The sequence below is a fragment of the Schistocerca cancellata genome, chromosome 2, assembly GCF_023864275.1.
Source record: "Schistocerca cancellata isolate TAMUIC-IGC-003103 chromosome 2, iqSchCanc2.1, whole genome shotgun sequence".
Taxonomy (NCBI): Eukaryota; Metazoa; Arthropoda; class Insecta; order Orthoptera; family Acrididae; genus Schistocerca; species Schistocerca cancellata.
The window spans coordinates 829,337,904-829,364,678 of NC_064627.1; the positions used below are offsets into that span (position 1 = coordinate 829,337,904).

General features: G+C 43.3%; 1 protein-coding gene across 3 annotated transcripts in view; it reads left to right on the forward strand.

Annotated features, from left to right (window-relative positions):
- Positions 1-26,775, forward strand: part of LOC126162718 (wiskott-Aldrich syndrome protein family member 3) — a 262,291-nt gene that overhangs the window by 222,115 nt on the left and 13,401 nt on the right. For all 3 annotated transcript variants that reach the window (XM_049919378.1, XM_049919377.1, XM_049919379.1), the window contains 3 exons: positions 3,499-3,707; positions 9,534-9,722; positions 14,516-14,993. In XM_049919378.1, the coding sequence (XP_049775335.1) occupies positions 3,499-3,707; positions 9,534-9,722; positions 14,516-14,993 (876 nt within the window). The remainder of the gene's footprint in view (positions 1-3,498; positions 3,708-9,533; positions 9,723-14,515; positions 14,994-26,775) is intronic.

The following is a 26,775-nucleotide window of genomic DNA, read 5'->3' on the forward strand; positions in this document are numbered from 1 at the left end:
ATTTCAGATGCGGCTTATTCGGGAAAATTTTTTTTCCTTGATTTTGAGTCTCATTTTTCAGGTGCGGCTTAGATTCGAGTGTGGCTTAGATTCGAGTAAATGCGGTAGCAATTTGGTAAAGGAAAAAACTATTTTCCTTAGACATGCATCCATAAAGTAAGTTTTCCACTTGTCCTACAGCTAGCAAACTGTGTGTTGCACAGAGAGACAGCTTATAAGTGACACAGTAATGGCACATGTGCTTATGGAACATCCCGACACCTCGAGTAGCTTCGTAGCAGTAGTTAAAAATGGAGCTCCTGACATGCGTCGAATGCGATTGGTGATAAAGATTTTGAATGTGCAGAACATAGTGCCAGTGGAAATTAATCATCAGCTGTACTGGTCTGTAAGCCTAATTTTATGAGCAAGCTGATGGTGTATCAGTGGTACTCACTTCGCAGCAAGTAACTGAAATGAAATGTTCACGATAAGGAGACCAGCGGGAGGCCATCCATCATTATAGGTGACCTTGTAGAGCTTGTGCAGTAAGGTAGCTGTGAGGTGTTTGATCATCCACCTTAAAGCTCTCAGATTGGATGGATGGAGCCTCTGTCCTTCTGAATACAAAGGCACTCTGTTTAAAACAGTGAAACCTCATTGTTGATAGCTAGTTTACAATATTGTTTTGGAAATACATTTGTCCACAGAGTTGCTTTTCGTGACTAGGTACAAATTTTAAAACATTATTTTTATTTGCAAGCTTTGTTACATTCTGACTATGCCTATTACGCAGGAAGAAGTAGAGTGTCCGGCGGAGCCATTATGACCTATGACAGTTATAGGGAGTTTAGCAGAGATTCCATAATCACACTAGGCATGTCTCTTTCCTTGTCCTTGTATAAAAGACTGAGAGATGTTTTGAATTAAAGTCTTCCATTCAAAGAATTACAGATATGAAGGTAGAAAGGAAAGAGTGAATTTCAACTATTTGTCACACAAGGAAAACATTTGGAACTAATCAGATCATTGGATTGGTACGTTGACTTGGAATCTAAAAAATGTAGAATCCTTATGTGATATGGGAGAATTGCAACAAGTTGGGGAAAAAGAAAACTAGTTTGTACTGATGAGGCATTGGAAAAGTGAAGGGATAAAGTCCCAATTAAGTGGAGAGGTATATCCCTCAAGTATGACAATCTTTACAAGGCCTCACTTGTGTAGTACCAATGTAACAAAATTCATTATTTCCTTTTGAAATCATCCTACCCCTCCCACTTCCTGTTGTTACTGCCTCTTTTAGTGTATAACATAGTCATCTACAACCCTTTATAATTTTTGTAAAGTGTTCTCATTTCTCTTTCTTTTTCTCCTTCAAATTTCCCCTCCTCTTTCTCATTCTGACCTCTTAAAGTGATTGTCAAATCCCATGCTTGACTGGCATTTCATTGTTTATTTGAATATTGTCTTATTCTACCTGCACAGTTATTTTACTGCCCAAGCTTTAAAAAAAATTACACTTCCTCCATACTCTACTTCTGTTTTTGTCTTCGACGAGCAAAACAAATAATATTAAAGTATTTGTTAACAGGATCAGAAAAATCTGCTGGTATCAGTTTTCAATATAACAGTTGACCAAAAATTTTTCATTCAGAGGCTGTACAGTCTATAACTCACACGTCATTCGGGCAAAATCACCATGAGCATTGAGGCAATCATCCCACCGAAACACCAGATTGGTAAAACACTGTGTCATGCTGTATAAGAGGTTCATAACTGCCTGATGCACAGCCTCATTCAACAGGAATTGTCAACCCTTTGAGGCAATTTTAAGGGATCGAAGGTCTGATGATCACATGGGGGGACAGATTAGAACTGTAGGGGCAGGTGGTAGTGTCTCTCCTGCTTGAATTGGTCCGCAATGGGTACGGCTGGCCTCTCAGATGAGCCTGCATCCTGTCAAACCAAGACCAGCACGGAACTTGGTGAGTCATTCCACAGTGCTTGTTTTTGACAGGCATGTTGCCACATTCATGTTTTTCATTCAGTGAATGTCTGCTAGTGTTTGCCCTTCAGCACCCAAGAAAAGAATAACAGCATATTGGTACTGTTTGGACACTGTTGGTAATAGTGTTGCCATAGTTCACATTTCTGCATTTATGCACCCACATCACAGAGACACAAATGCTGCACTAACCCATCACTATGTTGCGTACATGCTACAGCTACAGCAACATTCTCAATTGGAAACTTGTTGATAACCCCTTATACATTAATGGTTCCAACTACTAATGTAAAAATTACATGATCCAAGAGTTGATCGCCACACAACGATATGCCATATGTTGAACTCTTTGCTATATTCACTGGAAACAGATAGCAGAAGCCTACATCCAGCAAAGAAATGTATGAAACTGAGATTCAGAAAAACTTAGCCAATTACTTACAATGCTACAGATAGAACCAGTAATTGAAATACAACCGAAAAATCTTCGTTCATGCATTGGGAAGAATATAAACATGGTCAAAAAAACATTGACAGATGTTTTCCACTCGCTATGGTGCAGAGTGCAGACGTTATGAACTGGCAGTCAGTAGTGAGAGTAAACGAACTAGAAAAAGACCGCCAGAGGGGAAAGGAGTGGTGCAGGGAAAGAAGCCCAGCTGCTGTGTGGCAGGGAATCCTGTCTGCACCCATGTCCTGCATTTGTGTGAAAGCAGAACTGACATATGGTCATAGGGATTGCCGATCCACTTTGATGTTGAGGATCGTAATTGAACACAATGATGTACCAGCAGAGTCTCTTTACTCATGTAAAAATAAGAAAATAATGAGCAGTGCACAACTCAAAGCATTTGGTGATGGCTGTAGCACAATTGCTTGCTGAGATTCACAGTGTTATAAATATGGAAATAGCTTAGGCCACACCTCTGCAGGTATTTGACACAACCACAGCTCAAAACACCTGCTACCTAAAACTTCCAAATTGGTGTCCAAATTTTACCAACTTTTGAACTTTTGCTAACAGACAGATGTACATGTTCCCTTGCTCTGAGAAGCTAGGTCCCACGTACTAAGTAGCATTAAGTGGCGTGTATCTTATCTAGACCATTCAACCACACATTGTTGGTGTGGCACTAGAGCTTGGAACACACTGATACTTCATTGCATTTGGGCACTTTTTATTTTGCAAACACCTTCAAATTATTATTTTTCCTAATTAGGCTTCGTCCTAAGATACAAAATATCAGTAACCAAATATTGCTTAAGTTTTTGATATTGATATGCAGAAAATACAACTATTTCAAACTATCTCTAATAAAATAGTTCATCTATGAAGTAGCGTCTATTAAGCTCTTTCACAGTGTTGCCTTTTGAAGCAGACTTTGCATCTTTAATAATATTTACCACAAAATGCAAATTTTTTTCAGGTTGCTAGTAATGACAGGAGCACACGTAAAATTAAGAACTTTACACTTCTGTCTATAATTTCATAACTACTGATTCTGTTTTTACAGCCATTGCCACCACAACACCAGCAGCAACAAATGCAGATAGTGGATGAGACTATGCTTGTGTCTGAGCCAAGACCGCCCAGGCCCAACAGCATTGAACTGAGGCGCACATACCCAGATGACGTCAACTCGTCACTTTACAATTCCACTGGTGTCTACAGTCCACGTCATGCACCTCCACCCCCACATAGTCCTACGGAGCAATACTATCGGTTTGTTGCAGTCATTCTATCTTTTTTTAACCTTTTTCACAAGGGGCACTTACATATATTTAGTGCTTTTGATGTAAAGTGAGGTGTCACTAAAGCTACTGAATAATTTTGATAAGGTGAAAATAATTGTTTTGAGTGTTGAAACTACATGTAGTTTTAATTTTGAATCTGAAATATTTTAGTGCCATCTCCTAATAATAAAAACTTTGTAGGGCTGATACATATTCACTCACAAGACAGATAATGCTTATGAAATACTACCACCATGCCAACAAGTCATCATGCATGTAACATGCTTTGAGAGAACTGCCTACTTAAACTTGAAAACTATTGAGGTGTTTGTTGAAATTTTGTGTAGTAATACTTGAAATAAGGGAAAGGTAAGCACTCGCCTATTGGGAGCAATTCTTGGAGCACAGAACACCTAATGGAAAGGAAGTTTTGGACTAACTTTTGGGATGAAAGCTAGTATGAATGCTGTTTCCTGTTACATATTTCCCTGCTTCACGCATCAATCTGGTATAGATGAGTGGTTGCGTTTTCCCTTATTTTCCGTATTACTTCATCGAGGAATTTCCACTGCTGTCTTGTATAGTACTGATAGATTGGAACTGGCTGATATTTATACAGAGACAAGCCACTGTACAAGCATAGTCCTCAGTGCAGTTGACTTACAAGGAACAGTAGTAAGAAAATGATACAGACTGAAAAAGTAAGTAAACCGCTTATTGTTTCAAAAGCAATTGCTATAACTGTTAACACATGTATCCCACTGTGAGAGAAGATGATCGATACCTATATGGAAATGAGTTTGTGGTAGCCTGTGGAATCACATTTGTACTTGGGCGGGCACCTCTTTGTCAGAAGCAAATAGACGGGCACAAGTTCACAGGAAACTTCTACGGTGTGTTGAAACAACCTTTGCGACATGTGGGTCCTCCAGGGTGGTTTTGACTATGCTGCAGGAAGTTCACAGGGAAGCCCTTGCACATCCTCCATACAGTCTCAATTTCACCCCATGCGATTTCCATATTTTTAATTTCCATATTTTTAGAGCCCTGAAGAAAGACATTCATTGCCATCCTGTCTCACAGTATGATAAGTTTATTAACAGTGACAGAGAACTTTTAAAATAATAAACAGTTTAGTTACTGTTTTCCCCACCTTGTGTTCTGTCTCCTCCTCCTCCTCCTCCTCCTCCTCTATATACCCACCCCCCCTTAGGCATTGATTTCGTATATCTCACTTTCTGCCATAGGCCATAGGATGGCAGACAGCGACTCCCAATATATACTTCATCACAATAGGAAACATTATTTCAGAGCCATGAATGAATGGCTAAGACCCACTGCTACCTGGATTGGAATGTAATAAATCCAAGGTGGTTGTGCTGTGTAATGGGGTTCAATTGTATCCGTTAGCACCAAAAATATGTAACAGAAAACATTAAACTAACAGTGAGTAAGTTAATCAGTTTTATGTTGCATGCATAATTTGCACAATAAACTGTAATGATTTGGATGAGTAGCTTTACATTCACATTGCAAAGTAATAGCTACATGCTGAACATTTATAAGGGTGGTTTTTTTTCTTTTTTTTTAAAAAAAAAAATCTGCAGATGAGAGTTAGGAATTTGTATGCACCACATTTTACACATTACAATAATAGAAGAATTTCTATGGAATAGGAGTAGTTCTCCAATTTATTTTCAAATTTTACTTTGCTGTCTGTCAGGCATTTTATATCCCTCAATAAGTTACCAGAAAGTTTAGTTGCAGCCGTGTGCACCCATTTTTTATGCTAAAGATAACCTTACTGTGAATGATGTCATTTTTTCCTTCTGGTATTGTAATTATGTACATCATTGTTCCTTTTGAACTGTAGTGGATTATTACATTTATTTACAACAGACTTCTTGAGGCTATAAATATACTGTGAGGCTGTACTCACTATGGCTAACTCCTTAAACTGATGTCTAAAAGATGATATTGAGTGAGCACCACATATTATCCTTACAGCAGGTTTTTAGCAGTAAAGACTTTCTTTGTTAAAGATGAGATATCCCAGAACATTATCCCATATGATATTAAATATGCAAAGCTTGTCAACTTACGGATGTGTCTTTCCCCAAAATTGGCATTGATTCTAAGTGGAAATGTGTTGGAACTAATTTGCTCCAAAAAGTGTGTTCTTACAGTTCAAAATCTCATTATGGACTCCTAAGGATTCTGAAGTTTCCATCCTGTTTATTATTTTCTTACAATATGTTACACTTACCATTGGTTGTAGTGCCTTTACACATGCAGAACTGGGTAAGTTGTGCCTTTTTACAATTGAGGATGAAACCATTTGCAGAAAACCAGTCAGTTACACTCGTAAGAACATTGTTTACCAACCATTCTGTTGCTGTATGTATGCTTGGATTGATTACAGTACTAGTGTAATCTGCAAAATGGACAAATTCTGCTTGTTGTATATTAGATGGAAAATAATTGACACATATGAGGATCAAGAGCTGACCTAAGATTGAGTCCTGGAGAGCCCCATAGATGATTCCTCCCCACTCAGAATAATGTCCCCGGACTACACTGGTTCAATTACTAAGTGCAACACAATTTTCCGCGTTCTTTTGGTTAGATATGTCAGTACACCATTAATCCCATAAAACTTCAATTTATCTAGGAAAATATTGTGATCCTTTCAGCCAAATGCCTTAGGTATGTCACCAAAAATATGCAATAGAACTATATAGTTGTTTAATGCTTTAAAGTTTAGGCATTAAGTGGGCGTAGTTTGTCTAATCAGTGGTGGTGGTGGTGGTGGTGGTGGTGGTGGTGGTGGTGGTGGTGGTGGCGGCGGCGGCAGTATCTTTTTCATTCTGTTGGTGTTTTGTGTAGGTAACAATAAGTTACACACGTCAACAAGTTTTTTGTTTTTGTAAGTACTTGTGCACTTTCATCATGGCAAACGAAAGAGACAATACGATTATTTACGATGAATGCGCGGACATAGTGTCTCACGTTCCGGACGACTTGGCCGATTGCGAAGAAGACATTGGATATCAAGAAACAGAATCATTGGAGGATAGTGAAATACGTCCAAGGAGAATACAGCGAACGCTACGGTTGCCAACTGATTCAGATGAATCAGATGAAGAAGGCAGACTAGGATTTACTGAGGCTCAGTAATAAATTTGAAGGATCTCCAGGTCCATGCATATTTCCCAAAAGATACACAGAGCATCGTGGATATGGTAGAATTATATATTGAGAACAATCTATTTGAATATATTAGCAACGAAACCAACAAGTATTACTGTCAAAATTGCAATAGAAGGAAACTGGATTTAAAAATGCCAAATTTGTTGATGTTACGGGACCCGAACTTAGAAAATGGGTTAGGCTTGCTATCCTTATGGGAATTGTAAAAAAAGCACGGGTTGATGATTACTGGTCAACGAATCCATTGATTGACACACTGATATTTCACAAAATGATATCTCACAACCGATTCAGACAAATATTATCATGTTTACATTTTTCTGACAACAACAATAAACCGGATAATGCCGACTGGCTTTTCAAAGTGAAATTCGTACTTGATTGTTTTTCCAAAAAATTTAAAGAAACGTTTAATCTAAGTTGAAACATCTCAGTTGATTGAGGAATGATACCATGGCGTGGACAGTTAAATTTTAAAGTTTACAATCCGTGAAAAATTATGAAATATGGCATACTCATTTTGATGCTGTGTGATTAGAGCACGTGATACATTTTCTCATTAAAGATATATGCTGGCAATGGACAACATCTAGCAAAAACAGTGATGGAACTATTGACACCTTCTTATGCAAAGTGGCATCACCTGTACATGGATAATTATAATAAAAGTGTGGAACTTGCAGGGAAGTTACTTGAAAAGCAAATTAGAGTTTGTGGAACGATTCTGCGAAATAGAGGATTTCCGGAAAAATGTGTGTTTGAAGCTTGTCATCAACAGAAAGGTGACAAGTGGCCGGCGACAAACCAAGTAATCCGAATTCGTGCTGCTGGTGCCAAGCGAATAAATTTGTACTAGACATGTGGACGGCAAAGTCGGAACTTTTACAGGTACATAGGTGAAGTCTTTGTACATATATGCAGTCTGTGATCTGCAATGCCATAGGTTGCCACTAGGAGAGCAAAACAAAACAGTGCTGCCCATTGAAGAAAAATTGTAATGTATCATAATTCACTTTTGGCAGCAGTGGAAATGTTGCAGTTGTCTGGCCAATGCAGACAGTCAAAGAATTTGTCTGAATTGGCCTGACACAGCTACAACATTTCCACTGCTGCCAAGTGTGGGAATTATCGAATGGTACTCCACATTATCGAAGGGCAGTGCCATTTTGTTTTGGCTTCTTTAGTGGTGTGCTATGGCTTTGTGGCTATGGATTTCAGTATGTACCAGGACTGCATTTGTCTAACTACAAATAAAAAACTAACTATGTAACTTTATTTTAAAAGGTGATAGTTAAAATTTTGACTGCCCTGTATATTTGTTTTAATTATTTTTATTATTACGCAGATTGTTTCAGGAGAGTGTGGTTTTTACAAAATTGAGACTAACCATTCTCGTTGAAGGAAAAACATATTTCTTTTGAGAGTTTTTCTACAAGATTTAAACTGTGGTACAGAATATCTCGTTTACACACAAATGTGAGTTAAGCCACAATGATGGCTTCTCAGGCAGTCAGATGTGTTGTTATAGTTAAGAAAAAATTAAAATTACAAGCAGTAATAGTAGTAAAAATTGGCGGTGGTAAAAGTAGTAAAGTTTTTGTCAAAATGAAGACAGTCTCTGAAAAATATCATAATTAGTTTTTTATCGGTATGACCATCTGTGTCCCATATGTAGCTAACCATTATTCATCAAAGGCACCTTCTCAAATTGGCATCACTGATTTTAATTTTCTGATTAAATTAAATGGAATTTGTGTAATGACAATTATTGAATGCATAAATGTTAATTAGCAATAATGAACCCAGAAAAGACGTATCTCCAATCCAAATGTCCATCCCAAGTATAAAAGTAGCTGTTACATGGCAATTTAATCATGCTGTGGAATCCCCCTCCCCTTTCTCTTTCTTCTGTTTCACTTCAAACACCAAACACACAGAAACTGAGGGCTTAGATTGTGGGTAGTCCACCTACTCATTTTGAAACTTGGTCATGTCATTAGTAAATGGAGAAAAAGTTAGCATTTTAAATTTCACAGAGCGCTAGTCATTTATGTTTTGAATTCCTAGAACTTGAAAGGATGGAGGGGGGCAGACTTGAACTAAATTTCTATTTGCTTAAATTTTCAGTGAACAAAATCAAAGTCCATAAAAATGTCAGCCGTTTTGTTTGATAATGGATAATTGAACGGACTTTCTTCTATCATAAAATCAATATTTGCAACCCTGATACTTAGATTCTGTATATTGACTATCATTCATAGTAAATAAGCACTGATGGAACATTTAGAAGTGGAGATCCCATCCACAGAGAGAGAGTTGCGCTGCATCCCTTTTTGTTGTGTCACTTGTTTGCTATAATTGATAATACTGAACTTGCATTACTGTATTCCATTTACATAAAGCAGATTCATTTATATCAGACAGTTACAGTAGTTATTAAAATTTTTTATATGCATAGTGTTGTTCTGGCACTGATTATTCCATAGCCCCTTTCATAATGGAAAATACAATTGTCGTTATCAATGTGTGTGGAATTCTAGTTGTTCCTGTTCATGAAAACTTCACTTCTCACATTGCATTAGTAACTTATCTTTATCTTTTACAGACCAAATTATGTTGGAGGATATGATGAAGCAACGTACCAACAGCACTACGCACAAGGGCAGACGTTGCCCAATGAAGGCTATCCAACTCCCAACAATCACACCCCTAGCCGTAGCAATGGCCCTAGAGGGGTGTCTCAGAGGCCATCAGTGCCTCCACCAGCACCACCAAGCAACAATTCTAGCAACAGGTACCATTCAGGATTCACTTACAATGTATAGATGCTGACACTCGCAATACTCATTTACTCCCTTCACAGTATTCATTTTCCTTGTTAGCTTTTAAACTTAGAGGTAATATGAGAATCTGATTGGCCAAGTGGTTTCTTCTTCTTCTTTTCCCAGCATTCAGTAAAACACACACACACACACACACACACACACACACACACACACACATTTTCTCATATCCTTAGCCCCTAACCGCCCCCTCCCCCCCCCTCTCTCTCTCTCTCTCTCTCTCTCTCTCTCTCTCTCTCTCTCTCTCACACACACACACACAGAGTGTGTGTGTGTGTGTGTGTGTGTGTGTGTGTGTGTGTGTGTGTGTGTCCGTCACAACACACGAACTATTTGGTGAGTTTTCACCTTTATTTTACTCCAAAATTTTGTCGATTTTAAGTAAAGAGCATTTTTCTATTAGAAACTTCAGTGCTTCAATGGATAAGACCACTGTCAGTGGGTGCCCTGAAGTGGTATTGTGCCAAGAGTAGCAGCAAAAACATAAGTGGATGCAAGACAATGAAACATTAAGAAATGACCAGTGGTTCGCATTCTAAACATCACTGCCAAGTCTTTAACCTTACCCAGCTGGTACTCAACTCTTGTGAACCACAAGTTTTGCATGCTAGCTTCTTTCCCATTCCATTTCACATGCTCATTTCTTCCTTTGTCCTTCGAATTCAGTTTCTCTTTCTTTCTATTTTGCTTCCCTCATGCATTTGTACCTTCCTTATCTTTTCTTTATTTTTTAAATTCTTCTTCTTCTCACTATTCATTGGTTCACTCATTTTTACAAAGCATTGACATAATAATGGTTTAAACAGCAAGTTATTTTATTATTCTTTGACATTATCAAAGGGAAGATACATGTTGTGTTGACTTAAATTGTGTGGATAAAAATCCTAAATATACATCTGTACAGATATTATGCAATCGATCATTCAGTGCGTGGCAGTGTGTACCCCGTACCTGTACAGGTTCCTGTTCCATTCATAAATAAGGCAAAAGAAAAATGACAGACTATATGCCTCCTTATGAGCTCTAATTTCTCGCATCTTATCTTCGTGGTCCTTAAGCACAGTGTTTGTTTGGAGGTGGCAGAATCGTTCTGCAGTCAGCTTCAAATGCCAGTTCTTAAACTTTTCTCAGTCGTGTTCCTCGAAAAGAATGCCACCTTGGTTCCAGAGATGCCACAAAAAAATGACACGACATAGTCACAATTATTAGCAGCCACTAGTAGTATGTACTACAGTTATTAGTGATAACTGACTTGAGTGAAAGTTTACATAGCAAAATGGTGGAGGGAGGGGGGTGCCAAATTATAACTAACTTACATGGAATTTTTTTTTCGAATTAACCCTGCAAAAAACCCTCCTAACCATTGTACAGGTGTTCAGTACAACTGCCCAATGTTCTTTGCAACAGAGTGAAGGATACAGATTTAGGTCCATAAGTTCTACACAGTCTGTTTTGGGATAGAGCTTGTGTCTGATATTAATACACGGATGTCTTTTGTGGATTTATGTTTACATACAACTTGCACACACATCTGCAGTCCCAGAGAACTGAAACCACACTGCGAGCAGCATCACCAGTGCATGATGGGAGTGGCGACTGGGTGGGGGCAAGGAGGAGGCTGGGCTGGGGTGGGGAGGGGGAGGGATAGTATGGTGGGAGTGGCGGACAATGAAGTGTTGCAGTTTAGATGGAGGGCAGGAGAGGTGGTGTGGAGGGGCTCAGTAGCAGAAAGGAGAAAAATAAAAATAAATTAAAAGACTGGGTGTGGCGGTGAAATGACAAAATGACGGCTGTGTAGTGCTGGAATGGGAACTGGGAGGGGGCTGGATGGGTGAGGACAGTGACTAATGAAGGTTGAGGCCCTGAGGGTTACGGGAACTTAAGATGTATTGCAGGGAACTTTCCCACCTGCGCAATTCAGAAAAGCTGGTGTTAGTGGGAAGGATCCATATGGCACAGGCTGTGAAGCAGTCATTGAGATGATGGGTATCATGTTTGGCAGCGTGTTCAGCAACAGGGTGGTCCACTTGTTTTTTGGCCACAGTTTGTCGGTGGCCATTCATGCGATCAGACAGCTTGTTGGTTGTCATGCCTACATAGAATGCAGCACAGTGGTTGCAGCTTAGCTTGTAAATCACGTGACTGGTTTCACAGATAGCCCTGCCTTTGATGATATAGGTGATATTAGTGACCAGACTGGAGTAGGTGGTGGGAGGATGTATGGGACAGGTCTTGCATCTAGGTCTATTACAGGGGTATGAGCCAGGAGGTAAGGGACTGGGAGCAGGAGTTGTGAAAGGATGGATGAGTATATTGTGTAGGTTCGGTGGGCAGTGGAATACCACGATAGGAGGGGTGGGAAGGATAGTAGGCAGGACATTTCTCATTTCAGGGTATGAAGAGAGGTAATTGAAACCCTGGTGGAGAATGTAATTGCTCCAGTCCTGGATGGTACCGAGTTATGAGGGGAATGCTCCTCTGTGGCCGGACTGTGTGACTTTGGGAGGTGGTGGGAGACTGGAAAGATAAGGCATGGGAGATTTGTTTTTGTACAAGGATGGGAGGATAATTATGGTCAGTGAAGGCTTCAGTGAGACCATCGGTGTATTTTGAGAGGGACTGCTCGTCACTGCAGATGCGATGACCACGGTTGGCTAGGCTGTACCGAAGGGACTTCTTGGTATGGAATGGGTGGCATCTGTCGAAGTGGAGGTATTGCTGGTGGTTAGTACGTTTGATATGGACGGAGGTACTGATGTAGCCATCTCTGAGGTGGAGGTCAACATCTAGGAAGGTGCCTTGTTGGGTTGACTAGGACCAGGTGAAGCCAATGGGGGAGAAGTTGTTGAGGGTCTGGAGGAATGTGAATAAGGTGTCCTCACCTTCAATCCAGATAGCAAAGATGTCATCAATTCTGGGTAAGGAGGATTCCTCTAGATGGCCCATGAATAGGTTAGCGTAGGATGGTGCCGTGCAGGTGCCCATAGCCGTACCGCGGATTTGTTTGTAGATAATGCCTTCGAAGGAGAAGTAATTGGGGGTGAGGATATAGTTGGCCATGGAGACAAGGAAGGAGGTTGTTGGTTTGGAATCCATAGGACATCTAGAAAGGTAGTGTTCAATAGTGGTAAGGCCATGGGCATTAGGAATGTTAGTGTACAGGGAGGTGGCATCAGTAGTGATGAGCAGGGCACTGTGTGGTATAGAGACATGAGCTGTGGAGAGTCAGTCAAAGAAATGGTTGGTATCTTTTATATAGGAGGATAGGTTCTGGGTAATAGGTTGAAGGTGTTGGTCTATGAGAGCAGAGATTCTCTCAGTGGGGACACAGTAACTGGCCACAATGGGGCATCCTGGGTGGTTGGGTTTATGGAGTTTCGGAAACATGTAGAAGGTGGGAGTGTGGGGAGTGGTGTGTGTGTGTGTGTGTGTGTGTGTGTGTGTGTGTGTGTGTACTGCTGACAGAGGCCTTAATGGCCGAAAGCTATAATTGTGTGAATCTTTTTGTTGTGCCTGTTGTGACTCAGCATATCCGCTATATGGTGAGCACCAACTTTCCTTCTCTGGTATTGTTACATTCCATTCTGGGTTTTCCATTGTTTCGTTCTAGTTAGAGTTTTACATCCAGTGGATGGACGGTCGCGCACAACATGCACATTCACATCATAGAGCATTGCAAATCATGTGGTCATAAAAACCATCATATCTCGTAAATGATTCAAGGCACTGAAATTTATTTATTTATTTTTTGAGACATGGAAGTACCCATTCAACAGCAGAGAGTGATCGGCAGCTCTGGACGCCCACAGACATCCATAGCACTGTAGGAAAACGTACATGGCGCTTGTACACATGTCCACAGCACCTGGGAAATGTCGTAGCAGGTGTGTTCACCCACAACAAAGAAATGTGGCGCCGTTACACACACACACACAGACAGACAGACAGACAGACAGAGAGAGAGAGAGAGAGAGAGAGAGAGAGAGAGTTAGTTTTGTGTAAAATCGTCAAAGTTTACTTGTCATTCTTTTTATGAAGTTAGAAGAGAGATGGCTCATACTATGACGTAGCCTGATCACTTGAAGAAAATAACTTCAGTGTGGGTGAGAGATGGGACATGAAGAGAATGATATGGTGGTTGGTGGTCAGTTGTCCTGGTCCTTGAACTTTAATGCATCCACAACACTTGCATCTACCAGGAACCACTTTCATTTATATGACTGTTAACTTTCCTCTGGTTGCAGTTCCTTTGAATTCCATTGCAATGAAGGCTTTGCTTTCTTGTATACACAGTCCTTATGCAAGAAACATTTGTCCTGCATTGAATCTGAAAAATTTCATGACATCACACAGTGGCTTCGCTTTCTACATCAAGTGAGTTTTCATGATGATTAAAATTATTTAGCATCTGTTGTAACAGTTTGTTCCGGAGTATGTGAAACTTTGAGTGGTCTGTTTAATTGTAATATAAAACACAAAATGATGTAGTTAAACACAGAATAGCTTAACCACTGGCTGAAATTTCATATAAATAATGTTTTCAGTTTGTGCATATTAGTCCTGCTCTCCAAAGTTAAATTGTTCTTACATTCATTACTAATCTTCATCTGACTGCTTGGTACGTAAATATTGAGATACTTTGTTTCTATTAAATTTAAGTTACATTTCTTAATCATGCAATATACAGCAGTTAAATAACCAGCAATTTGTTTTATCAATAAAGCAACTTTTGTTTCTTTTTCAGTACACCAACTGTGTCATCCGCTACAAATACGCCAACACGTGGCCGCAGCACAAGCACAGGGCGTGAGACATTGCCTCCACCTCCACCACCCCCAGTGGATGTCCCATTATCACCACCCCCAAGTGCAGGCCCATTGTCTGGAGGCGAGAGTGTTCCAGACAGTCCTGCATTGCAGCGGGCAGTTTCACCAGAACGACCACCATCCGATTTGCCACCCCCACCACCTTCACCTGATAGACAGTTACAACCAGCCCCTCCTGTCCCGTCTCCCCCACCACCACTACTTCCGATGCGACCTCCTTCACCGTGTGATGTGCCACCACCCCCACCCCCACCGCCTCCTCCGCCTGTTATTGCTACTTCTAATGGGTTACCAAATGGCCCAATCTCTCCACCACCAGTGACAACTCCTGCCCCTCCACCTCCCAACTCACCACCCCTGCCAAATGGTGACATTGGGAAGTCTCCGAATAAACAGGTATGTATCAAAAAGTTGTAACGTGTGAAACTGTGTAAATTGGCTTAGACTCAAATATTTGTAAGAGTTGTCTGTTTATTTATTGATTCTCCCCTGTAATTAATTATTTCTGAATCATAATTCTGTGATTTGTGAAGTAAATGTTCCTGGAAGTGTGGTTGGTGCATATATAAACTATATAGTATCAGTAAATGTGAGGGCTTTACTCTAGTTGTTAATGTTGGGCTAATTTTTTTACGGTGTATGGTTTCTAGTAGTAATATCTTCAGGATAAACTTATGATAAAGAAAAATTTAACTCTCAATTGGGAGATATTCATGTGACTAATTAGGTACTTTTAATTTGGAAATTTAGACATTGTAATCTTCCATTGACAGTCAGTCATTTTTCCATGTTTGGCATTAACGCAAAAGCTACAGATTTTTCTCACCAGCAGCTGAGCAAATGTTCATGGTCCATATTTAAATTTACACAATAGAGGGAGATAAAAAAAATACACAAGAGCACAGACACAGTAAAAGCAGGATCCAAATGGGAAATTGTGTGAAGCTGTCCTTGAAGTCAACCATTGTACTATGCACGATATTCTCCAAGATCCAGATAGGAAAGGACTACAAAGGAATAAAATCACAATTTTTGTAGTTAGCATTATCTTCAGTCAGAGTGATATCCTAGACATTACGGCCAAAAAATTTATTGTAGTCAAAAAGGCACCAAAATTCCACATCAAACAGTAGTCTTAAAACTATGCAACAGGTGTTCAACTTTGTGATGCATACCTTTTCAACTATTTGGGGCTGAAGCCAGTAAAAATACAGGCACAGTCAGCCTGCCTGAAAGTCTGCCTTCCATAATTTTACATCACACTTCCTTGGTGTTCTTTGTAATTCCTATTTGTCTCCTAATGTTTCCTACAGAACTAAGCTTCTTGTTAAAGATTAGTGTATTTATCTATTTATTTATTGAATGGTGACAACAGCAAATATTGAGAAATGCATACAGTTTACAATTATACATTTAAGGATTTAGCCACAAAGCTAATATGTCAAAATTCTTCACGTTAATAATTGAATAACACTAAAAGGAGGACATTTAAACTATAAAATTAGGACTTTCAATTAAAACAGATACATTTAGCTAGATTTACACTTGTTGAATAAAGACAGTTGATAGCAGAGGGAGTGGCATTAACAAAATCACTGAATGGTCTGGGGTGCTGCTTTCTCAGAGGACAGTCTCTGACAGTATGCTGGATGGTTTGTTGTTGGGCCCAGCAATCGCAGGCTGGAGAATCTTGGCGTCCCCACTTGTGCATTGAAGCATTGCACCTAGTGTGACCAGTTCTTATCAGTTGTGTCCACTCCTTTTCAGATCAAATCCTGATAGACTGTCACAGGGATCTTAAACACGTTGATGTTTTGTTGTTGCAGCATTCCATCTCCTGCACCACTCTTCTTTCAGTCAAACTTCTTGTTGGTTTTATCCATTATGCCACAGTGGAGTGCATGATATCGAGCGTTCTGGAGGGAGTCATTGAAGACTGTATGAATTGGAGGGTTGTGGGGGTAGTCGGGATGGTGCAGCTTCCTCCATTCACGATCGATTGCTTCTTGGCTTCACAGTTCAGGTAGTGGAATATTACTGATGGTGTGCAGCCAAGGCATTGGTGCGGATTTTAATTTACCCATAATAATTCTCATGGATTCGTTCAAGTGTATGTCTAGTTTCCTTGTATGTGTTGGCATAGTGGGTCATAGTATTCAGTTACTAGATATACTACTGTCAGAGCTCCAGTCCATAGATTGAAAGCTTCAGCATCCCAGGTTGCGCCAGCCAGTTTCTTTGTGATTTTATTTTGAGTCTTCAGCTTTTAGCAAGGGTTTTCCAGGAATTTTTATATGTTAACTACTTATCAAGTAGGACACAAAGGTATTCAGGATGGAAATTGTGTCTAATCCTCTGTTGGCAGAAATTTACATTGGGCTGTTGGTTTGCTATTCTGTTGCTTAAGTAAAATGTGTAGACTTCTGTCTTGGTTGCATTTGGTTGGAATCTCCATGCTTTGTAATATGCGCTGAGATTTTCTTAGTCTGTAGACAATATAGTGTCTTCTTCCTTGAGTGTGCTGGTTTGTATGGCTGTGATAAGGAAACTGGTCCAGCAAAACGTTTTACTAGTAGCGTTTGGCATGTCCCTGCTACACAGGTTGAAGAGCCAGGGTGCTAAGACAGATCCTTGGGGAAGCCCATAACATGCTGGACAGTCGCCACTTTTGTCCAACACTAACCTTGAAGTAACAGTTTGTTAATCTATTTCCCACAGAGGTTGTCAATTTCTTACTTTGGACATTCTTTTTTTAGCTCCAGCAGTAGTCCACGTAGCCACATAGTATCATATGCACCCGACAAATTAACAAAGGCTACATATGTCTCTAGTTTCTTCTGGAAACTTCTAAAGAAAGAGAGATTACTGTATAATAGGTATAAAACGAGGTGTAGGCCTATAAATACAGAGATGCTGAATGAAACACATTTGGCTGTCAAGAGAGCAATGCACGCTGCCTTCAATGACTATCATAGCAGAATATTGTCAAATGATATTTCACAAAATTCAAAGAAATTCTGGTCATGTTATGGACTGTTAGTGGCACCAAAGTTAGCATATGGTCCTTAACAAATGAGACGGGAACTGATATTGAGGGTAGCAAACCAAAAGCCGAAATGCTTAACACCATTTTCAAATTTTTCTTTACAAAGAAAAACCCAGGAGAATTGCCCCAATTTAACCCTTGTACAACTGAAAAGAAGAGCAAATTTTGTATTAGTGTCAGTGGTTTGGGAAACAGCTGAAATTGTTAAAACTGAACAAAGCTCCAGGGCGCGACGGAATCCATCAGATTCTATACTGAATTTGCGGCTAAGTTAGCCCCCCCCCCTGTAACTATAATCTATCATACATTGCTTGAACAAAAAACCATGCCCAGTTCCTGGAAAAAGGCACAAGTCACACCCATCTATAAGAAATGTAGTAGAGGTGATCCACAAAACTATAGTCCAATATCCTTGACATCAATTTATTGCAGAATCTTGGAACATACTTTGAGCTCAAACATAATGAGGTATCTTGAACAGAATGACCTCCTCAGTGCCAACCAGCATGGATTTCAAAAACATCGATCATGTGAAACCCAACTCGCATTTTTCTCACACAACATACTGAAAGCTTTGGATCAAAGCAGCCAAGTAGATGTAGTGTTCCTTGTTTTCTGAAAAGCATTTGACTCAGTACCACACCTATGCTTGTTGTCAAAAGTATGTATTGTATGTTAATGACCTTGCAGACAATATTAATAGTAAAATCAGGCTTTTTGCAGATGGTGCAGTTATCTATAATGAGGTGCTGCCTGAGAGAAGCTGCAAAAAATTCAGTCGGAAGATTTCAACATGGTGCAGAGATTGGCAGCTTGCTCTAAATGTTCAGAAATGAAAACTTTTGCATCCCACAAAATGAAAAGACATAATATGCTGTGACTGTCAATGAGTCACTGCTGGAATCAGCCTCCTTATATAAGCATCTAAGTGTAACACTTTGTAGGGATATGAAATGGAATGATCACATAGATTTAGTCATGGATAAAGCAGGTAGTAGACTTTAGTTACTGGTAGAATACTGGGGAAGTGCAATCAGTCTACAAAAGAGATTGCTTACAAAGCACTCAGAACCATCTAGAATATTGCTCAGGTTCATAGGACCCTTACAAAATAGGTAAATAGGTTTAACGTGAAAAATTGAACGGATACAGAGGAGGGCAGCATTTTCCTGAACTTTGCATTTTTTAAGTCTGTACCACACGAAAATGTAAAATAGGGGTTTCACGGTATTGAATTCTGTGAAGGACAAGTCATTCCAGTAGTTTGAAGCACACACTGAGCAGTGCAAGTGGCCTGTAACTTGAGGGGTCAACAAATGGCTTTCTGGGCTTCAGGATTGCTAGTGTATACTATCTTGAATTGTTGAGGCACTTCTTCAGTCTCGAGTATATCATTGTAGAATCTTTTCAGCCAAGTTCTTCCATGTTTCCCAATATGTTTTATAAATTCAGAGAAGATACCATCCTGTCCTGCTGCTTTCCTCATTTTCAGTGTTTTGATAACCTTACCTATCTCTTTCATCAAAGGGATCTGATAAGGTGGTGTTATCATGAATGTAGCTGTTGACTTCATTTAGTTCACCCTTTATCATTTCTTTGGTGGTTGAATCAGCAGAGACCTTCTCAGCTCTTGATTTGACATGTAATGCTAGTTCTGATAGCATTAACTTCAGTTGTTGATTGCAAACGATGGTTGCAGTGCTATGTTTCCTCAGTAACATCCACCCCTTTCTACTTCAATGAATGAAATTTAAACTGGAAGTAAAGTGCATCCATTTCCACTTTCCTACTTCATTTAGCTGTTCTAGTATTCCTTTAGGTGTCCCAGCTTTTTCATTCTGTTGGTAATCTGCACACATCTTTTCTGTTGCGTCATCCCAGCAAGGGACGTAATGTTTCCTGAGCCCTCTTGATACACAACATTTGGCTGCCCCATTGATGACTCCCACAAATCTCTTATAGTTCTCCACTTTTGGGGCTGTCGAACATAAGTTGCTATTGACCTCCTGAGCATTCCAATCCCAATAATCTTTCCTGAAGTTCTATCTTGTCTTCTTAATGGAATTCATGATAGGTATCTGAAACTCTATACTGATTATTGTAGGGTGGTATTCGCTCATTGGAAAGCTTTTTACGACTTTCTTGTATGACTCGAAGGAGATGTGTTTCATCAGTGGAGAGAAGCACTGATCAGGATACGAGCTTTTCTCTTTTTGCCCATTCTGCTAGTTTCTCTCCATTATCATAACTGTTTTTATAACCCCAGGTTGTGTGATAGCTGTTGAAATCATCTAAGTATATACATGGCTGAGGTACAGGGGGTAAGACTGGAGTGGGCCACTGGACTTTCAATTGTTCGTACACTGAAACAACAGTTAAGCTGATTAGCTCCACATTGATTACTTCAATGCCAATGATCTCCTGGAAACTCACTCCCTTAATATGAAAGCTGCTATTTCTTACATATATGATAGAGCCATGTACTGATGATGGCAGGTATCCTATCATTTTGTATCCTATAGGATTCTTGGAGAGCTAAGATACTGTTGTTAAGAACAATGGCTAGTTTGCTCAGGGACTCACATTTCACTTTTGATAATCCTTCTATATTTATCTGTAAAATATGGATACTTGGTCCAAAATTTTTCGTCATATTTGTTAGTAGACTGTGGTTAAACGATTGATTGCTAGATGGTGTGGGCATGGCGAAGAAGCATGTGTATTTCTTTCTTTTGAGGGTCTTGAATTGAAGGTGCTCTGCATAACTAGGTCACCAAGGCACAGTGCAGTTTTATGGTGAAAATAGTGGCTTTGTGAGCTGAGAAAGCATTAAGAAAAGCTATGACAGGAAGAAGTCTGTGAAATGCCCCTACTCTCTCCATCAAGGTGTTGTTGTTAATGTGATAGAGAGGAGCCATTGCCTCTCAGTATCAAGAGCAAGCAAGCAAACTAATTATGTCGAATGTCTAACACAAGAATCAGTGAAAATTTTGTAATCCTTTATACTTTTGTTAGATGTGTAGCCCTTGGCAAATGACAATTGAAACTGAGACAAACCGAAACATTTTAGATTGGAAGCAAAGTGCCAGAATCAAACTAATGAACGAATGTTACTTTGGCAGAAGCAACGTCAAATGTTAGTATCTTGTGAGGATATTGAAGAATGATCTCGTATAACTTGTAGGTCATCTACTGTTCGAGGAAATTAAAGGGTGTTTCAGTTTTTTAAAAACAGTGAGCTCCACGGCAACATTTAGGATAAAGCCCAGTGTGTAAGTCAGACAAATGAGAGGCTGCATAAGTGCTAAACATCCCCCTGCAGGTTCGGGGGTTAGAATAGGCCCGCGGTATTCCTGCCTGTCGTAAGAGGCGACTAAAAGGAGTCCATCCCCCTCAAGGGGGTAGCTAGTGCCTGCGTCTGGAGACGGACGGTTCCACGACCTATAATTGTGGTCTTTTTGGCTTTTCACTTCTCGTTTCTTCCTTCCTTTGGTTGGTTCCTTTCTTCGTTCTTCTCCATCTCACTGTCTTCCTTACTCTTTCCCTTGCCTTCCCCCCTTGCCTTCCCCCCGCCTTGCCTTCCCCCCGCCTTGCCTTCCCCCCGCCTTGCCTTCCCCCCGCCTTGCCTTCCCCCCGCCTTGCCTTCCCCCCGCCTTGCCTTCCCCCCGCCTTGCCTTCCCCCCGCCTTGCCTTCCCCCTGCCTTGCCTTCCCCCTGCCTTGCCTTCCCCCTGCCTTGCCTTCCCCCCGCCTTGCCTTCCCCCCGCCTTGCCTTCCCCCGCCTTGCCTTCCGCCCCCCCTTGCCTTCCGCCCCCCCTTGCCTTCCGCCCCCCCTTGCCTTCCGCCCCCCCTTGCCTTCCGCCCCCCCTTGCCTTCCGCCCCCCCTTGCCTTCCGCCCCCCCTTGCCTTCCGCCCCCCCTTGCCTTCCGCCCCCCCTTGCCTTCCGCCCCCCCTTGCCTTCCGCCCCCCCTTGCCTTCCGCCCCCCCTTGCCTTCCGCCCCCCCTTGCCTTCCGCCCCCCCTTGCCTTCCGCCCCCCCTTGCCTTCCGCCCCCCCTTGCCTTCCGCCCCCCTTGCCTTCCGCCCCCCCTTGCCTTCCGCCCCCCTTGCCTTCCGCCCCCCTTGCCTTCCGCCCCCCCTTGCCTTCCGCCCCCCCTTGCCTTCCGCCCCCCCTTGCCTTCCGCCCCCCCTTGCCTTCCGCCCCCCCTTGCCTTCCGCCCCCCCTTGCCTTCCGCCCCCCCTTGCCTTCCGCCCCCCCTTGCCTTCCGCCCCCCCTTGCCTTCCGCCCCCCCTTGCCTTCCGCCCCCCCTTGCCTTCCGCCCCCCCTTGCCTTCCGCCCCCCCTTGCCTTCCGCCCCCCCTTGCCTTCCGCCCCCCCTTGCCTTCCGCCCCCCCTTGCCGTCTCTGGTCTCCGCCTCGGCGTTTGAAACAGTCTGTCCTCTCTCTTCCTTTTCCTCTTCTTCCTTCTTCCTTCTTCCCTGTGCGCGCCTGAAGGCCGACCCACGCGTTCGCACGCGTAGCCGGTGACGGGGTAACACGTAATTCCTCACCCTGGGTAGACAAGTAAGGCATGCAAGTACCCACTGGTAAAGGCCAGGCCCAGGGAGGGGTGATTGCCTGAGCTGATACCTTCTGACCATGCCGATTGGTCCCTCCGTCTGTTTCTCGGGAGGTGTGATCTGAGGTGTAAACATTCACCTAAGGCGGGAGTGCCCTCTCAGAGGGTCCCCATAAGGAAGGAGCGCGCCATCGGAGACGCTGGCAATCATGGGGGATTCCTATTTCTCTTCTTCTCTCTCGACTTCTGCCCACAAACGGAAACATGACCAGCCACCAGTGACAAAGGTACTACCGCCTGCCCCACAGTTCCTCATCGTTTCTCAATCTGAGGACGGAAAGGATTTTTCCTCTGTCAACCCTTTCATTATCCCGAAGGGTGACGATGCCATAGCCGGTACTGTTAAGTCTTGATCTCTCGATGGATTGACTGACGAGGAGATTCAGTCTTTCCTCGCTGAGCAGGGCGTGACGGCTGTCCATAGGGTCATGAAAAAGGTCAACACTGATCTTGTACCGACCCGGACACATTTCTTGACCTTTGATAGTGTTCAGCTGCCATCGCGCATCAAAGCGGGCTACGACGTTATTTCTGTTCGCCCCTATGTCCCGACACCTACCCGCTGATACCAGTGTCAGCGTTTTAATCACACTCACCAGTCTTGTTCCAATGTGTCTAAATGTGTCACTTGTGGCAGGGACGCCCATGAGGGTGACTGTCCACCTCCGTCTCCTCGTTGTGTGAACTGTCAGGGTGAGCATGGAGCATTCTCCCGCGACTGTCCCATCTATAAGGAAGAACGATGTATCCAAGAAATTCGGGTCAAAGAGAGAGTGTCCACCTCGGCTGCTCGCAAGCTATTTGCTAGTAGGAAGCCCACGCTGCTCCCAGCGGGTAAATTCAGTACTGTCCTCGCCTCTCCTTGGACTACCAGGGAGGTGGCAACCCAGACATGCGATCTGACCTTCAGCACCACGGTCGTCCGTTCGGCCAGCGCTAAGATCGCGCGGTCGACGTCTCCTCTTCCTCCCATCACCCCACAGACACGAGCCCCTTCATCAGCTTCTGCTAAGACGAAGACCCAGAAGTCAGATGCACGGGCCTTCAAGAAGGAACCGTCCCGTGCAGACTTCCTACGTACCTCGACCTCCCAGCCATCGACCAGTACTTCCACCAAACGACCTTCCAAGAAGGCTCATAGGAAGCACAGTTGTCCTTCTCCGCCACGGCGCATTTCTTCTCCTGCGCCACCCAGCGGTTGCCGCCCCAGGCCGTCATCCGTTTCGCCTGGCCGCACCGCTGGTAGCCGAACGTCTGGCCGTTCACCAGCGGAGGAAGCTCCCCCTCCCGGCGATCTTACCAAGATGGCCGATGAACCTATAGAACCAATGGACGATGACTGTGCGCCTACTGATAGCGGCGGCAGTGCTCGCTCGAAGCCAGGCCCTCAGCGGCCTTCGAGGTGACCCCTTCTTTCATCTTCCTTTTCTTCTTACGATGGCACTTATTCACTGGAATATTCGCAACATTCGCTCCAACCGAGAGGACTTGAAGTTGCTGCTCCGCTTGCACCGTCCACTCGTCGTAGACCTCCAGGAAACGAAGCTACGCCCATGCGATCAAATTGCCTTGGCACACTACACCTCTGTGCGTTTTGACCTACCCCCTGTGGTAGGTATTCCGGGTCATGGAGGGGTTATGTTGCTGGTCCGGGATGATATTTACTACGATCCCATCACATTGCACACCGGCCTGCAGGCAGTTGCCATCGGAATTACTCTCCCCACTTTCACATTTTCCATTTGTACCGTTTACACTCCATCATCGTCTGCCGTTACCAGGGCAGACATGATGCAAATTATAGCTCAGCTACCTGCACCATTTTTGTTAACTGGAGACTTAAATGCCCACCATCCCCTTTGGGGCTCTCCAGCATCCTGCCCGAAGGGCTCTCTGTTAGCAGACCTTTTCAACCAGCTCAATCTTGTCTGCCTCAATACTGGCGCCCCTACTTTTCTTTCGGACACATCTCACACCTATTCCCATTTAGACCTCTCTGTATGTACTACCCAACTTGCACGCCGGTTTGAGTGGTATGCATTTTCTGATACATATTCGAGTGACCACTTCCCGTGTGTTATCCATCTCCTGCAGCATACCCCCTCTCCGTGCTCATCTAGTTGGAACATCTCCAAAGCAGACTGGGGGCTCTTCTCTTCCAGGGCGACATTTCAGGATCAAACCTTCACAAGCTGCGATAGTCAGGTCGCACACCTCACGGAAGTCATTCTCACTGCTGCTGAATATTCCATCCCTCACCCTACTTCTTCTCCACGTCGCGTACCGGTCCTCTGGTGGACCGCAGCATGTAGAGACGCTTTACGTGCTCGTCGACGTGCTTTACGCACATTTAACCGCCACCCTACAGTGGTGAATTGTATCAGTTATAAACGATTACGTGCACAGTGTCGTCGTATTATTAAAGAAAGCAAGAAAGCCAGCTGGGCTGCTTTCACAAGCACTTTCAACAGTTTTACTCCTTCTTCTGTTGTCTGGGGTAGCCTGCGCCGGCTATCTGGCACTAAGGTCCACTCACCAGTTTCTGGCTTGACGGTTGCGAATGACGTCCTTGGGGCCCCTGCGGATGTCTCAAATACCATCGGCCGCTTTTTCGCAGAGGTTTCGAGCTCTGCTCATTACCACCCTGCCTTCCTCCCCCGAAAACAGGCAGAGGAGGCTAGGCCACCTAACTTCCGCTCCTCGAATCGTGAAAGTTATAATGCCCCATTCATTATGCGGGAACTCGAAAACGCACTTGCCCGGTCACGGGCATGTTCCCGCATGCTGGCGCGAGTCTGTTGTTGTCCCGATTCCTAAGCCGGGGAAGGACAAGCACTTGCCTTCCAGTTATCGACCCATCTCGCTTACCAGCTGTGTCTGTAAAGTGATGGAGCGAATGGTTAACTCTCGTTTGGTTTGGCTGCTCGAGTCTCGACGCCTACTTACCAATGTACAATGTGGATTTCGTAGGCGCCGCTCTGCTGTTGACCATCTGGTTACCTTGTCGACCTTCATTATGAATAACTTCTTGCGGAAGCGCCCGACCACAGCTGTGTTCTTTGATTTGGAGAAGGCTTACGACACCTGTTGGAGGGCGGGCATTCTCCGCACCATGCATACATGGGGCCTTCGCGGTCGCCTCCCTCTTTTTATTCGTTCCTTTTTAGTGGATCGACAGTCCAGGGTACGTGTGGGTTCTGTCCTGTCAGACACCTTTCGCCAGGAGAATGGGGTGCCACAGGGCTCAGTTTTGAGCGTTGCTCTCTTCGCCAAAGCGATCAATCCAATAATGGATTGCCTCCCAGCTGATGTATCGGGCTCCCTTTTCGTGGACGATTTTACCATCTATTGCAGCGCGCAGCGTTCATGTTTCCTGGAGCGCTGTCTTCAGCGTTCTCTTGACCGTCTTTTCTCATGGAGTGTCACCAGTGGCTTCCGTTTTTCTGCCGAGAAGTTGGTCTCTATTAAATTCTGGCGCTACAAAGAGTTTCTCCCACTGTTCTTACGACTCGGTCCCGTTGCTCTCCCATTCGTGAAGACAACAAAATTTTTAGGTCTTACATTTGACAGGAAGCTTAGCTGGTCTCCACATGTGTCATATTTGGCTGCCCGTTGTACCCGTTCTCTAAATGTCCTCAGTGTTCTCAGTGGTATGTCGTGGGGAGCGGATCGAACCGTCCTACTTCGTCTGTATCGGTCGATCGTCCGCCCCAAGCTGGATTATGGGAGCTTCGTATACCCCTCTGCACGGCCATCCATCTTACGCTGCCTCAACTCCATACAACATCGGGGTTTACGTCTTGCGATCGGAGTGTTTTATACTAGTCCCGTCGAGAGTCTTCATGCTGAAGCTGGTGAATTGCCACTCACCTACCGGCGCGATATACTGCTTTGTCGGTATGCCTGTCGGCTACTGTCAATGCCCGACCACCCGTCTTATTGTTCCTTTTTTGACGACTCTCTCGACCGTCAATATGGGTTGTATGTCTCTGCCCTGCTACCCCCTGGAGTTCGCTTTTGTCGCCTCCTTCAACACCTTAATTTTTCACTCCCTGCAACCTTTCAAGTGGGCGAGAGCCACACGCCACCTTGGCTCCAGGCTCAGGTTCATGTTCACCTTGACCTCAGCTCGCTCCCAAAGGAGGTTACCCCCGTTTCGGTCTACCACTCCCGTTTTGTCGAACTTCGTTCGAAGTTCATTAATATGACCATCATTTATACAGATGGCTCTAAGACCAATGACGGGGTCGGGTGTTCTTTTATTGTTGGGGCACAAAGTTTCAAATACCAGCTCCATGGCCATTGTTCGGTCTTCACAGCTGAGCTCTTTGCCCTCTACCAGGCTGTTCTTTACATCTGCCGCCACCGACATTCTGCTTATGTCATCTGCTCCGATTCCCTGAGCGCCATCCAGAGCCTCAGTGATCCGTATCCGGTTCACCCTTTCGTGCACCAGATCCAACGCTCTCTTCAGCAGCTGGTGGACGTCGGTTCTCCGGTTAGCTTTATGTGGGTTCCT